This window comes from Denticeps clupeoides, chromosome 9 (genome assembly GCF_900700375.1).
Source record: "Denticeps clupeoides chromosome 9, fDenClu1.1, whole genome shotgun sequence".
In the NCBI taxonomy this organism is placed as follows: domain Eukaryota; kingdom Metazoa; phylum Chordata; class Actinopteri; order Clupeiformes; family Denticipitidae; genus Denticeps; species Denticeps clupeoides.
Genome location: NC_041715.1, coordinates 8842144 through 8858742, shown reverse-complemented (window position 1 = coordinate 8858742; position 16599 = coordinate 8842144). Strand labels below are relative to the sequence as shown.

The following is a 16599-nucleotide window of genomic DNA, read 5'->3' as shown; positions in this document are numbered from 1 at the left end:
TTTTATTTTAGCTCAAACACATTCTGCCACCGTGCGCAAAATAGTCCATAGACTGCAGCAGTTTATTTTTGGTGCATGACTCACCAGCTGGGATATTTTATAGTGTTATTGATCATGCTTTCTGTCAGATATACTTGAGACATCTGCTCCAATTAACAGTACGAGCAAATAATTCCCGTAGAACAACACAGAGTTGGAGATTTAATAAAAGGAACACACGGTTTAACATACAATAAACCACCATAAATTAAGCAGAATGAGGGAAAATATCTGTACCAATTGCATCATAAAAATGTTTCAGAAAATAAATACTGTACATTTCACATGATACACAATATGAAATTATTTCTTTTATTTAGCATGCTCTTGATCAAACTTCAGCAGGTCTACCCTATACCCTATAAACTATCCTTTCAAAAAGCATCTTTTTTCTAAATCAAAGATGGGCTTTTTAATGCAAATAAAATGCAAATGTGCAGAATAATATGTAAAGAAATTATTTAAATATATTATTTTCTTGGGGAAAAAAAACACTGTACAGACTCATACATATATATCCTATGCACTAAAGAGAAATCTCTCTTAATCTCTCTGTGGATGTAGAATTCTGATCTAAAAATATTAATTAAATGTAAATATTAATCTTAGCACCCCCCTCCCTTCCATAAAATACATCTAGTATTGCGATGCGTAAGGTAAACATTAAATAGACTATGGAGAATACTCAATGCTCTGTACATTATTGCCTCAAAGTGCTGCAACGTGATGCAGCATCATTACAAATGAGGGATATAAAAGAAAAAGATGAAAGGCCAACTGTTGAAGGACAAATAACAGGTTAGCTCCTTTTGTCTTTAAGAAAAAAAAAACAAAAAAAAAACACAATTGTGTGCTAACGAGAGTTATAATATGAATTCCATATAGACGAATTGTTGATCTACTATGGCTATGATCTCTGTTAGTCTGATCTGATGAAAAGAATGATTCCAGACAGCGAAACAGATGTGATTTGTATTTATCTACTATTGACTGACAACACAATACAAGACGGCACATAGAACTGCCAAAAAACTGTAATACACACTCCCTGACAACAACAAGCCACTGATATTGTGCACTGTCCTAAGGTGGGTTCGATCGTTGACATGTTCACATCTGTCAAGTTGAAAAGGAAGACCATGATAATTCAAGTCATTCAGGAAGCAGGTTGGTGCTTTTTTATTTATTTCTTTTTTGTTAAAGCCCTCGGCCGTTCGGTGCAGCCAGGGACAAACAGGTCCAATAAATACACCACTGTTCCAGCGATCGGCGTCCTGTAGGCCGAGCGCCTCGCCCGCAGCTCGTTGGAGACGTCTGCGCACTTCACAAAAAAAGGGGGGAGGGGGACAGAGGGACAGCGTCTCTGCTTTCTGCCAGCTTCACCTCTGTATTGCTACTGGCGTTTTCAGTGACACACACTGACACAGAGCATCAATACGGTGCAAAGAGGATGGACCCCGTACTCGGCCGGATGGGCCCTGGAGCTGCCCGCAGGAAGGACGGGGGCAGGGTGGCAGTCTGAAAGATGGAGGTGTTGGGCCGTGGATGAAGGGAGATGGAGGGCACTGTTGTCGGGGAGAAGTGGCTGGAGATGAAAGCCGGGGAGATGGGCTTCACCAGATCTTTTTGGAGAGCCAGCTTGGCCTGCGGGGGAACACACAGACGGTCAGACGGAGAATGAGAAGCAAGGTGGTGACAGGAAACTTAATTTGTCAACAAATACCCTATGGGTGTCACACACACACACAAAACCACTCAAATGCTCATTCAAAAATACGGATTTTTATGGAGAGCACAAGCAAAAATGTTCTTTGCGGTTCTTGAGTTCCACAAAGAGTAACGCATCCACAAGCAGTAAGGCCATAACACATGCATGAAGACATGAGAGAGCATTAACATCTGAAAAGCCCATTTTTAGCTGCCGTTAGCTAGTGACGCACTCGCACTGTTGCAGCGCTAATCCCTGAAATCGGAGGAAGGCTTTGGTGAGAAGGCTTGATTATGGAGAACATAAATAATGCATTACCGCCAGGGCGCTGGAGCTGCGCTGCTGCTTGTTGTACGGGCTGTATTTTGGTTTCATGGGCTTCCCGGCCACCCTGTCCTTGTGTCTCCGGCTGGAAATGTGCTGACGAATGGCAACGTAACGTGTCGTTATGTATTCTGGCCAGCCTGAGTGGAATTTGAGCACTTTGGAATGCGCAGTACCTGTTTCAGCTGGATCTCCGAATTCACGTGAACGTCGCAGATCTCGCAGTGGAACGTCTTGTTCTGCAGGCCTGAGCCTTTGAGCACCGTGGCTTGTACCTTTAGCTTAGATCCGGGTCTGGGATAGGCTTTAATGGGCCCGGCGCCACTTCGTGCCTCAAGCATCGTTTTGTGCTTAGAACCTTTGCAGAAAACGAAAAGAAAGGAAAAAAACCTGATAAATACAGAAATATTAATATGTTGTAATATGTTGGGACACACTTGTGTGCTATTTGTTTTTGATGAAATCTGTGGTAAGAGAGGGGCGAGCGAGCCTCAGGGATGGTAAGATGGCGTGGAGACAGATGCTGGCACACCTGTGTTGTGTGCTTCCAGCTGTGAGAGGGAGTTGACAGCCACTTTGCACAGTGAGCAGTAGAGGAGCTTTTTGGCCTTCTCCTCCTCTGACTCAGGGCTGGGCTCGGCTGTGGCCGTGGGGGCGGGGGCAGGGGCGGGGGTGGAAGTGGAAGTGGGTGCTGTCTTGGTCGCGATCCTCGGGGCGGGTGGGTCAGACGGGGGGCTGGTGTTTGTCGGCTCCCGCGCCGCTTTGCTCAGTTTGTGCTGCGTCGCTGGTGCTGTGACGGTTGCCGTCAAAGTCGTGGTGGGAACAAACACTCTAGTAGAGACGGGGGAATTTTGTGTGCAAGAAGATTCCATGACTTTATCTGAAAATGAGAGAGGAAGAACAGTCAGGTGAAGTTGTTGAAATATACATTATGGAAAATGATGTAGCAGGATTCTAGAATAAAACTTCTGACATTCAATTTGCATGTTTGTTTTTACAGTAGACAAGGTTCTGAGATGATTATACCAGAGATTTCTGCTGATTTCTGCTGATGGTGCCGTGAACAAGTGGCGTTACAAACAAAGAAACAAAAGGGAACGCAGGAGGAAGGGAGGAGACAGGACCGTGCGCTCAGTGTTGCCAGATTTTGCATGGTGTTGCATTTGATATTTTGAGAAAAACAGGTAGTGAGGAAACCAACTCTCATTTAAGTATGTTAAGTCATGGCAGTTAAACACCTTTTGATCTGGCATCAATGCTTGCACTACTTTGCGCACCTGGCATACCAACAGGAGGGGGTTTAAATTGTCAGTAATGAGGAAGAAGTGTGTGTGCTGTCAAATATGACCATGAGCTAATCCCATTTTGAACTTCATGAAAAAAAAACACCATGAAAAGCTCATCCACCTCTCCAGGATGAACATAACCAACAAGCAGTGCTCTCTTGTTTGTACAGTATCTGTTTATCCTGTAAATCCTGATGTCACATTAGAGAACAGGGCCCCATGCACTACGTCTATCATTGCACAAGGATGCACTTGTCCCATGTTTGTACTTTATGTAGCCTAGTTTGTCTGTGTCAAACACTTTGTAATAATAATAATAATAATAATAATAATAAAGTGATTGTCACAGTGATTGTGTCAGTATGTAACTTTGTCTAATCGTTCAAATGTAGCACCAGGTTCCGGAGAAACGTTATTTGTTTCATTATGTACTGTAACACACAAATGACAATAAAGCTCAACTTCAGCTCAATTCCAAGAGGTAACAAGTCTGACTGATATTGTACAGTGACCACTGTACAATATGGTAGTATCCTAGCAGGTAACACAGTCAGTATGAACCAGTCAGAAGACTACAAAGTCAAACCCCACTTACTACTATTGTGTTACTGAGCAAGACACTTAACCCTGACTGTCTCCAGGGGGGCTGTCCCTGTAAATACTGATTGTGAGTTGCTTTGGATAAGGAATAAATCTATAAGCCACCACCGCCAGCCTCCTTCAGCCCCTAAAAGCCTTCTTCTCAGAACTTCTCTTCATAGCATGTAAGGGACTGAATTATTTGAAGCTGACTTAAGGTGCAGAATGGGCTTGGCATGAATGTAAAGTAACTATATTTAAAATTGATTAATTGTGCTGCACTTATAGATTGATTAACTAGTTGTAAAGTTCTACACAGCAGCTTAATTGTTTTTTACAGTCACCTCCAGACAGCTGCTTAATTCAAACATACCCTCTGTCTAATCTTGTCCTTGTCACAGTTGAGCATGTCACACTGGCCATCACTAGCCCCTCCCATTTCACACTTCCTGCCCACCACCCCATTGTCCAGTGCCCCACTGAGGGCATTTTCTGCAGCGTTTTATGAGCATTCAGCCTATCATGCGCTAATGTCCCCCTATGGCAGTGACATTACACCCACTGACAACACGCTGAATTACCTCCCGGCTTAAAGACTTGATAAATGATGTAGTTTTGCTTGTGTAATAGCACGGGATGTATTGTTCAGAACATCTGTTTTTATTTTTTTTACTTTTTTATTATGCTGATTTCCGAAGGTTCTTTCCCTTTTCTGCCAACACTCATCCAAAAAGGGGTCAGAATTACACCAAACAGAACTAGAAATAATCAAACAAATGCATGAATATTGTTCAGCTGCAAGCAGAGATTTCAAAAAGGGGCGTTTCCCGTACACCGTCGCATTATTTGCGATAATTTAAAATCCAATTAATGAACCGTCACCACCGTTCTCTGGTGCCGTGTCCAGGCAACCCCGATAAATATCCTGCAGCGCCGCAACAGACGAGATGTTGCCGTGAATCCACAGACAGAAGCTTTTTTACGCTCATAATCCAGTGTGCAACATTTTTTTTAAATGTTACATAAAAGTGGTGGGGGCTCTTACATAAACCGCCAAATCTGGCTATTTTAACGACTTAGTCCCGCAAGTTCCTCTCTGTCTAAACTAAATCTGACTTCATTTCTCTGGCTTCTTTCTTTCTTTTTTGTTTAGCAACCCATCACAGCCCCTTTTGACAGACAGAGAGTCTAAAGCGAGTGTGCAATAATATGGCACCGTCACAGCGAGGTCCCATAAGCCATCTGTGAATCAGGCTGACATTCATTTGGGGTGATTTGAGAAAAGACGCTGAATACAAATGAGGAAGGCCTCTGCTTGATACTGATACGCGCAGCGTGCCAAAATGTGTCAGGAAAAAAAAGTCTCTGGTCATCGAGGGAGAGAATTAAATGGGGCTCTGTAGCTGATCTATGATGAAGGGGTTAAAGAGATGGACCTTCATGGACATGCTGATAAATTGAAGCCATTCACAGTGGGAGATTTAATGGACCAGATTAATGGACAAGTATGGAAAATGTCCCTAAAGTTTATAACATCCAGGCTCTCTTTATGACGTCTTACCATGGCAAATTCCCTTTTTGCACCAGCAGTCATATGTATTTGCTGTAAGCCCAGGGCTGGTAATATTTCAAATGATTTTAAATTACATTTGATAAGGGATTCTCACAGCGCAAATGCACACTTCAGGCCAACATTATGTATGAAATTTCTTTCATCCAAACAACAAATCTAATTAAAAGAAAACATTCAGGAAACAAACGTATCTGACCGGCTTTCAAGATGTTGGTCATTGAGCAGATGGGTGTTTAAGGCATATGGGGTGGTAAATAGGTTACTGGGGGGTATGAACACAAGATATTTCCACAAAACGCTGAAGAGGATGTAGTGAGTGGTCATTTTTATTAACCTTGTACATAAACTTTTACATTCATACAATCACAGTGTTATGTTGCACTGCAGAACCCGTCAATTACGTTTGTGTCCAATGTTTTCTTGAAATAAGAGCAGTGTATCGTAGATTTACTTTTTTCGTTCATGTTTTGTTCACGGCAAGCGGTGGTGACTTGATGGAAAGTGACCTGTTCCTTCCATGAGGACACCGTGGTTGTGGTGGCTGCCGGAGGCAGAGTTACCCAGAATCAAATGGCACTCACTTACCTTCACTCACGCATGTTCTCAGTCTCACTCACACACACACACACACACACACAAACACAACAACGTCACAGTAATGCGCTGGACACTAATAACGAGCCCTGCCTGGCTGTCGAGAGGTGATGCTCATTGGAGTAGACTGGGCAGGCACTCGCGCCAACACACACACACACACACACACACACAGACACACACACAGACAGCACTTAGACAGGTGACATGTAGCGAATGAACGGAGCGCCGGGAAGCAACGTGAACTGTGGCATGCAAGATCACTCACAGGACCAGCATGTGAAGAAGAGGAGAACGAGAACAAAAAAGAAGCCATTAACCTGGTTGGTCAGAGCTGCTGGCAGTGACAGCGGTGGAGGTGGAGGCGGAGGAGGAGGAGGAGGAGGAGGTGATTGCCTTTGCGCTGTCCTGGGTAGCAGCACTTTTCTGCTTATTTTTCGTGGACTCCTGTGCTTTGAGCTTCTTGGCATGTTTACTGCCTTTGTAGTGCGCCTCGGCTTGGCTCTACAAAGGAGAACAAATGAACCATGCAATCAGGCTCATTTCTAACACTGAATCTCACATCATGGACCACAATCACACAGAGAGAGAAAAAAAAAAAAAAAAAAAAAAAGACTTTCAGTAGCAGGCACTGCTCTAATCAGGGCAAATCGAAGCTGAATTTTATATTTTGTAGGTGAAATTGTTTCTGTGAATAACATGCAAGAATTTTCCTGACGATAAAAAAAAAAAAAAAAAAACCCAGAGGACTTTAAGTGGGACGGATTATCGATACTAATAAGAAAATAAATTAAGGGGCAAAGGAATGTGGTTTCTCTGTGAGCAATTAGGAGCTGACTGGGTTCATTTTAAGCATGGATTTTTTTGGGAGGAATGCCCCCCCCAACACTGCTTCAATTCTCCTGCTGGATTAGACAATTTTTTTACTTCTCATTTCTGACTGGTAGGAATTAGAGTGTCCGCTTCTATTTATTTATTTATTTTCCTGATCAAAGCGAGCACGTACCAAAGGACCTGGAAATAGATCTTCTCACTAAATGCAGATTCTCAGCAGTGTTTGGACACTTCTGGAGTTTAAAAGGAGTATTTTCATAATCCCGTATCATGACACAGCAGATATTAAAGATCATGACTGCTGGCTGTCGTAAAAAAAAACAAAAAAAAAAAAAAACACCTGATACTGGGCAACTCACTTGTGCGGACCCATCCAGAAGAAGCCATTCATGTCTGGATGGTGCTTTGACATTTTCAATGAGACCCTGAGGAGACACTCAAGGATTATCCTTTCCACCCAACTCTAGACCAATAACTCATGGCTGACATGGGTCTAATGCAGCAACTGTACACTCAGAATCTCATGTACTGCTCTGACAAGTGCATCATAGGAAACATCAGTGACAAAATTGCTCTTCTAAGGCTGCTTTTGAATTGCAACTTGGACTTGTTCACTATTGTAAGGCCGAAAGATTTATATACATAATGAGATTAAACAAGAAGGAAACGTGATGTTTAAGGATGTTTGCACATGTGATATATAGACATGCATGGATTTTTATATTATGAATCAGGCTCCTCTAATTTTAATCTCCGTTTATAATATATATCTTTAAAATCTATGTTCTGGGTGGTTAGGTTATATTCTTTAAAATAGAGATACTACCAAACAGTTATTTCTTGTTTTTTCTATTTATGTTCATCCTGAGGATACCTTTAACCTTACACTAGTGAACAAACCCCATGCTTTGAAGCCACAGTTAATGGCAGTTTGAAAACAGGGCCCTGTGTTGTTCTTCAAAATCATCCTTCTTATTGTTAATACCAAAGATTTTCCTTAAATAGATATGAATCAGGTTTAGCCCATTGCACAGGTTTTAGTAGCTCATCTCTTTGTATTTGTTATGGAAGATTAAAGACTTTTAAAACATTTAAAAAGATTTTAAATTATGGCAATGCCAATTGCATTAAGAGAACAGTGCCCCTATTGAAAGAAACATATTAACTTCAACAGTTAATACATATCACATCAAAAACAACGGAAATTCTACAACAAAGCATGCTTCTGGAGCCATGACATTAAGTGCAGATTAAGAACACAGCACTGAAAGGTGCCAGATAGACCACTTCACACAGACTTGTCCAAAAGTTAAAAAAAAAAAAAAATCCTGTGTGTGTGTGCCCAGGAGAAAGTGAACGAGAACCACGAACTGCGCAGTTTGGGAAATATGAAACAATGGGACAGACGTGGGCTGAGAAACGCGGAGCAAGATAGAGAAGTGACAGTGTCCGACATCCATCAGAACAGCAGATGAGGTCACTCATTCACATGGCATGACATAAATAAAATAAAACAGTGAAAATGAGCCTGACTCATTTACAAATCTGCAGCGCTGTGCCAATGTACCTGACCTGATTTGATTGAACCTGACGTGTACAAATTGAGTGCAGAGATATAGTCTATGAAGAGGGTGCAATTTCTTTTAATAAATAAGCCCTTGTGTTATTTAATTCTATGGTCTGCCAAATTACATTTCGGCTACTGTCACATTTATAAATAGAGCAGGGAATGTGTAGGTGACGCACTTTATTAATAGACCGCTTGTACAAATTTGCAATGAGAGCAGCAAGTGTAAGTACGCTCAAAGACACGGCATACGCCCTTCAAAACACTGTTCGAATTCAGGAATCTAGTAGGATAATTACAAATCACACTCTGCAATGTGGATCTAATAATCGCAGCAGGAATGGGACAGTAACAACACGCAGAAAGGTATGTGGTCTGTAGCTTGGAAGCACAAAATGTAATTCGTAACATAGCTAAATGTTACCAAACTAAACAAGTGATTTGGGTTGTGCATCCAATGGCAGATTGATAAATATCTCATCATTGCATAATAACGTCGTAGCAGAACACACATGGATACCAACCAAAGATGTCGGCACAATTGTTTCGCGATTGTCGTCTCTTGCCTGGGACCCAAAATTGTGTAGTGTATACTGAGCTTAACAACAAAAGAAGTGTTTCTCTTTGCAAATGAAAAGCACGTTACCCTGAAGACTTTGGTCAATATTTTAATAGTGGCACTACGTGCGTAGTTCTTTTCAAACTGTGCCCTATGATTCCCTGCTGCTCCTGTTCCTGCCAAGCAAACAGGCCTGTCAAAGAGAAGATAAGCACTCTGGGTAAACTGGAAAAAAAAACAAAAAAAAACCCAGAGTCACATCCCAACCCATTTTTCCCACTCGGTAGACAAAGACTGCATTACAACTTGTCCTCAGATCTCCAGCAGTTTTGGAAATTTCTACCAAAGTTTCACCGACTCTTCTGACTTTCCCTCTTCTGTCTGCTTCGTTAACCGCGCAAACAAACAGGTTGGGCGGCGGCACGGGGTCTGTCCTTGCTTCACAGCGGTTGGCGTGTGCGCGACAGGCTCCGCGGCCCGGGCTGAATCACCGCCTCTCCGCGGGATGAATCAGCCAATTATGCTACATGAATGTTCCGTGTATTCACGCCAGCTGTCAGACCTATTAGCCCAGCTTTCGCTTCTCATTTTCCGGGGCCAGCGCGCTCCAGCCAAGAAAGCCTCTGCTTTCTGAAACCTGCCCTCTTCTTTTGAGACTAATTAACATATGCTGCAATTAAACTCATCTGTGTTTTTTATTCTTTTTTTTTTTTTTAGTTCTCAGGCCCTCATCTGACCTTCTGATGCAATTACCAGTCCAATCATTATATACATTGGTAATGCTTTAAAGTAATGCAGTACACCCCCCCAGGACATACTGTTGCAAAATGGCACAATACTGTACAGTTTTATGCGTTTTGGAGGCCATGTGCATTTTCCACAACTGTGTTGGCCTTTAAAAAAAAAAAAAAAAGAAAAGTACAGCAGAAGCGGTTTTAACGCGGTCTTTCACACTGTCTTTAAATGTTTTTACTTCTTTTTTAAGACTCGCAGCACGATCATGATTGCCCTCGGGTCTCATGCTATTCGAAAATGTTTCTCAAGAGACAAAAGCTTACGTCCTTTAGTGTAAAGATATGCATTACTCTAAATGAACCCAACCTCATTAAAACTAATTGCTTGCTGGAAACTTTTTTATTTTTTTGGATTGTTCCCCTTTATCCTGTGCGTGCATTCTTATTCTCCGGTGAGGACAGTGTTCCCACTGCACAGCCGTAGAAAAACACAGGGAGCATTTTTTTCTTTTGTAAACGCTGATGACATGACACCTTTATCTCAGTGGACCGATCATCTGTCATCCGGGGTTCGTTTCCCAGTGCCGGCGCACCCACTGGATCCCAGCCACAGATTCACCTCCTGTTACTTCATGGTGGGGGATGGACGCTGGGGCCTTAAGCTCAAGTAACATTGAATTAACGTGCCTTTTACTTCACAAAGCTGTCAAAACAAGTATGTGCGGACGGGCTCATTTACAGCGGATAAGTGATCACCAGCTGGCCCGTGCCCATCACTTTAATTCCTTTAATGTGCTCCTCACGGACCTCTACGCTTGAATTACACCCACACAGCAATGCTCTGCTTACAAACACCACACACAGACACACAGTTGGAATAAGGACGTCACTTTTCACTTGTAGAGGGTTTGTGGAATGTTTGACCCCAGGTCCGTAGATTAAATTTTTTTTGGTTAAAAACTATACAGAATGTGTTCGACTAAGTCTCGTTCTTCCTTTCGACACATGGCTGGCAAATTCTGTGGAATGCCGGAATAAATGAACTGATCCCCTACACTGACTGATGCATTCCGTGGTGCAACTAGAGTCTCAAGTAAAAGCTGAGCAAAGCCGGGTTCCCACCAACGTGACATGACCCACATGGTGCAGGTCTTCCTACAACAGGATTAATATACCGTCATGTTACCCTCAAGGCCAATACAATACCGTCTATAAAGCATGTTATATCATAAAGCATTTATGATATAATAACACAGAACAAAGAGCAAATTGGGGAAAAAAACATCAGAGGAACATCATATCCAAAACCTTGGATGTTCTGTGCGGAAGGTCTATTTTCGCTAAATGTAATCATCGGATATTTGTATTCATGAATAATCATTCGTTGCTTAAACCCTTTTCAATAAAAAGATAGGGGTCTGCAAAAATTCTGCACATTGTCTTTTTTCATTACTATAACTCTGATCAGATCCCGTTCAGAAGCGCTCATGCAGAAATGCAATTAATTCCAAGGTACCACTTTTTCTTTCTTTTGTTAACTCACAACTGTAGTTCATGTTTGAATCTGAACTGGGTTTATATCTCCGATTTATTTTTTTTTTGTGGGGGGGGTTGGGGTTAACTAAAGGCGGCCTGATCGGGCTGCCATCGTGGTAATCCCTCACATCTTAAATCTTTAAGGAGCTCACAGCACGCCGAGGCCAGAGGGAGCAGTGTGCCGGTAAACACAGACATCAGAGGGCCGTTCCAGTCAGGGGGCTAAATCTCCTGCCATCAATAAACTTGTTTGGAATGCGTCTGAAATGATTTACTTTTATGACCGCAGAAAGCAAAGTCGTGCTATGAGCAAAAAAGAAGGGGAAAAAAAAAAAAAAAAAAAATCGAACAAAAGTCAAAAAGTCAATTTTATGGACCTGTCATTTGTTGTTGGGTTCAGCCTACAGTGCAATTACTCAATTAAAATTATGCGCGGGGTATTCAACTTGGGCATGAGTGTTTAATGGCGAATGCATAAAACACCGCTGTATAAGCTAAATCATAAGCCCTTACCATGAGTCACTCCTGTAGTTGGAGCAAACGGACCCTACGGTTTGGCGTCTTTAAAAGTCTTCTCCAGGTTTGGAGAGGTGCAGGAATCGCGGCCAAGTCTCAATTCTTCAGGAGTAAATCCAAGGTTTTTCAGACACGGCGTGGCAAGCCGTGTCATTAGTGAAGACACAATGTATGGAACGCGGCGTCACGAGCCCAATCACGAAGGAACAACGTGCCAGTTCTCTACAAGAGTCAGAACATGGGCCCACTTCAGGGTCTGTCATTAACCTGCAGCTTCACCCCACGCTAGTCTCACTCCACCCTCAAAGATGCATGTAACTAGCAAGCAGTCCTTCCTTAACTGGATCTGGCTAGTTCTGTAAATTCTGAAGAAATGTGCCACGCCTTATTACAGCACCATGAAAATTGGTCTCCTAAATGTACATTTCAACTTGTTGAGATGCGTCAAATGGTCGGCTCTCGGGCAGTTTTAAATATTACGCTTTGATCCATCACCACTCTGAAATTTGGTATATTTTGACTGAATACAATTAACTGTGGAGAACCAATTTTTGCCATTTCAGTTTGGAAACGATATAACATTATTACAGCTGAGGAACAGACGCTCACTCGAGCATCAATTTGATTGCATCACCTGTAAACCAGAAGACCACAAAGTCAAAGGTTCAAACTCCACCTACTACCATTGTGTGCATGAGCAAAACAGGGTCCCTGGGTGTCTCCGGGGGTACTGTCCCCGTAACTACTGATTGTAACTGGATAGCGGAGCATGATAAATGGCATAAATTTAAAATCACTTGACTGTGTTTCATCTCCATGTTACATTTCTTGTTACATTAGGGTGTCATGTTACATTAGGGTGGTAGTAGCCTAGTGGGTAACACACTCGCCTATGAACCAGAAGACCCAGGTTCAAATCCCACTTACTACCATCGTGTCCCTGAGCAAGACACTTAACCCTAAGTTGCTCCAGGGGGGGACTGTCCCTGTAACTACTGATTGTAAGTCGCTCTGGATAAGGGCGTCTGATAAATGCCATAAATGTAAATGTATTTCTGCACAATGGTTCTGTCTACCCACCCACGGATAATATTTACAAGATATTTACTAGCTGGGCTTTGAGAAATGCGGCTTCCCTCAACCACGTCATTAGAGCTCGGTGGAGGAGGTGTGAAGTCCAACAGTCACTGCGTTGTTTCCTCTGACTACTAGATAAGATGACACAGCTCAGACACGCTGAGAATGATGGGAGTGAATTACGCTGATGCACTTGTTCGCGGCAATCGTGTGGGGAGACAACAGCCCCACTTTCACGCTGCGCGCGAATGGATGAAAGAACATCGGCGGGCCACCAGCACCGCGGAGCCGAATAATGGCACTGGGTCGGAGTCCATTTCCATATTCTGCAACTCACGGGCCAAGATGCAAGAAGCAGACGAAAGCAACAAGCGAAACATGCACGGCGCTGTTTAAAAAGCGCGTGGCTGTGTCTGACACCCGGAGACTAAGGTGAGGCCAAATGAAATGTGTCAGCGTCATTGGCGCGGCCCAAATCGCCCTGACGCGCCGTCCAGAGCATCACATCCACTTAGGCAGGCCGTACGCGTGGGCCACGGCTGGCGATGCGGGTCTGCGGGCGAGGAAGAGACGGGGAGAGACAGCGCCATCGCGCTGGATCACAACAAGCCAAACACGCGCGCCCCCAAAATTAGCATCAAAGAACACTTTGGTCTGCTGAAGAGCCTTTGATTCCGGGCTTCACCCGACTTGAACTTTTAAGACGCTGCTTCAAATAATCTTAAAAGCATTGTTCGCCAGTGATTGCATGGGGTAGCTGCTTTAGATTAGCCCTTTATTCCCCCGCCTCGTGCAACAGGGCGAGGTAGGAGGAAGCTGCGTCCGCGTTATCTCCTGCGACGGGTCCGTTTCCACACGAACTGGATCTCTGGGAGCAGATAAGAATCAGCCAATTAAAACGCAGAAGGGGAAAACAACAGGCCAAGCGAAAAGACCCGTCAACAGAGGGGCGTGTGCGTTTCACGGGAGGCGCTGACGGCTGTTCGGAAAGGTCCGCATTATCGGACACGCCGGTGGCAACGACGCGCGGCCCAGGTGGCTTCCGTACGGCCCAGTGCGGAGCCTTTTCTCAATTATGTCTCGCGGTAGGAGCTCTCCGTCAGCGTGGGCTTGCTGCCACCCTCAGCCGTTCATCTTAAACGAAATGGCTTAATCAATGGCGAGCCGGAGAGGAACAACGCAAGTAATTAGCCTTTCCCCGCGGAGCGCCGCGTCGCGGAAAAAACGTACACCTGCGCGGGCCGCAAAAAGGCGGACACGCCGCCATTCCTGGCCGTCCTTGCCATTTTTTCTATCAAGCTGCCATATGCGCTGTTAAAAAACTTTTGCACAACTTGTTTGTGGTACCATCAAAGCCGTTTAAAGGGAGGAAATGAAAAATGAGAAAAACTTGGCGGACCACTGCGAAAATCGGACTTCGTGTCTTACAACTTGCAGCGCCACCTGACTCCTCTTTCTTTCCATCTGTCTCCCAAATTTACCAATCTGCCGCTACTTGTTTTTTGGACCCGTGCTACTGCCTAATGATGCCTCAGTTCACTACTCACAGTAACACAAGTGCATCTAAAAATGAAAACATATCAAGAAGGAGGTCACTTCTCTTTCATAATTTCATAACTACAGCCTAACCTTGTATTGACTGCACAAATGAAGATATTTCATAGCACTTGAACATTTCTGCATTGTGAAATCTAGATAATGATGAGCCATGATCATCAACATAAAACCCCCTTCACATATAATGCATAAAGCATGTATGAGCATTTCCCTTTTTTTTTTTACTTTTTAACTCAAAAACAAATGACCTTTTTTCCATGATAATCTAATTGTTTGAGATGCACTAGCGTGTTACGTAATTATACAAAAATATTGCACTGAGGTTCAGGCAGAATACATTACACAACATGTAAAGTTATTGAAGCAAAAGAGGCTGAAGGCAAATTTTGCTGAAGGTTCAGAAAAATGATTGTGTATACCTTTTCACGCTAATGGAGAATACTGCCGTTTACTTAACAGCTGTTGTCAAGACTACTTTAATCGGTCCCTCGTGTACCGCGTAAAGCGCATAGCCGCGAGCGCATGGGAGTTTTTGGCCTCAAAAGCATGATACGTGAGACAAGCTCGCCTTTACTAAAAAAACACACACACACACACACACACACACACACACACACACACACACACACACACACACACACACACACACACACACACACACACACACACACACACACAGACACACACCCTGACACACATAGACAGACACACGTATGCATACGTACGTATTATGGGCCAGTGTGTATTTACTTACGTCTGAGTTAAAGCGGAGTTGACAGATGTTGCACGAAATGACTTGCTTTTTCTTCAGCGGGATGGAGACTCCGAATGTGTGGTTGATTACAGCTTTCTGGACAGGATCCATCTGGAAGACAGGCGGCAGAGGAGCACATTGAGAGGTGGGAGCAGAGAATGGGCCACTCGGGGTTCGGCGAATTGGCGAGCTTCGGCATCACCACGTGTCCCAGAACGGGAGGAGAGAAATAATGAATGACAGACATAATCGAGGGCAGGTGCAAAAAAACTGAGATTCCTGTCACTCTGACGTCTTGAGGGACACAATGGATGACAGTCACAGAGCCAAAACAAAAGAAGATGAGTCACCCTTTAATGCCAAGATCAATTTCTATCATCACTGGCAATTTAGTCCGATTATCCTAACTCAGCCTTTAATCAAATTACACATTTTTGCCTCAAAGAAACGATTTGTTTTACACGAGCTGTAACGATGTAAACAGGCCGCGAACGTTGTACGAACAGTTCACGCCAGGTCAGCAGAAAAATTTACAACCAAAAAAAAAAAATCCAACTCAGGGCCCATGATGGGCAGACGATCAATGGCAACTCTCTCAGACCTTGATTTTTTTCAGTCCAAAAATGGACTGAAGCGACGATGGAAAGACACCATTTTCCCCAAAGCGTGACCGCCTCAGCTGCAAATAACCCCGCCATAAAAAGTGAAAGTGTGACTGTTTCGGAGTACCTGGTGCCCGTTGATGGTCTCCATGTCAAATGTCCCGGGTGGAAATCATAGGACGCGAGTCCCCGAGATCATGTAGCGCGCGTTTTGGAGGAGAAGCAGGAGGGCTTTGGCACTCGTGGCGGTGCCTGAGCTCTCCTTCTCTCACTACCCAGCTCGCCTCCTGATCCCTGTGGCTCGGACTCCTGATTAGCTCTGAATGGCTGATGAGCTTTTGGTGAACGGGAGAGCCGAACGATGCCTTTCCGCTCACGACGCGACTCGGGAAACCTGATCCATTAGGAATTTACAGGTTATTACCCACAGGCCGGATGGGTTACAGCTTCCCCCCACCTCGTCTAATAACAAGGCTTTTAATTTCAGTAGGACTGCTGGAATTTCATTAGCCGGTTATCTTATTCCCAGCCCCCCCCCACAACACGGTCCACTCGGACGCATTATACGGCAGCCCCAAAGACCCGGAAACCCCCGGAGACGACCCCGCGGGGTCACTAATGCGCCGCTTCAATTTATTGGAAGAGGGATGTCCTCCACGCCGCTCTTTAACAGACTCGATTTGGTGGGAAGCTGGAGGTGCTTTGATACGGGGATCTTATGGAGTGTGGAGGCATAGCGTCAATCTGTAATTAAAATCTC

The 16599-nt window shown here is 43.9% G+C and overlaps 1 protein-coding gene across 4 annotated transcripts in view; it reads right to left on the bottom strand.

Annotated features, from left to right (window-relative positions):
• Positions 1-188: 188 nt before the first annotated feature.
• znf385b (zinc finger protein 385B) overlaps positions 189-16599 on the bottom strand; it is a 75914-nt gene continuing 59503 nt past the window's right edge. For all 4 annotated transcript variants that reach the window (XM_028991053.1, XM_028991052.1, XM_028991054.1 and 1 more), the window contains 6 exons: positions 15238-15348; positions 6424-6607; positions 2604-2951; positions 2248-2429; positions 2066-2167; positions 189-1683 (listed from right to left, as the gene is read on the bottom strand). In XM_028991053.1, coding sequence (XP_028846886.1) covers positions 1471-1683; positions 2066-2167; positions 2248-2429; positions 2604-2951; positions 6424-6607; positions 15238-15348 — 1140 coding nt within the window. In that variant the 3' untranslated portion in view covers positions 189-1470. The remainder of the gene's footprint in view (positions 1684-2065; positions 2168-2247; positions 2430-2603; positions 2952-6423; positions 6608-15237; positions 15349-16599) is intronic.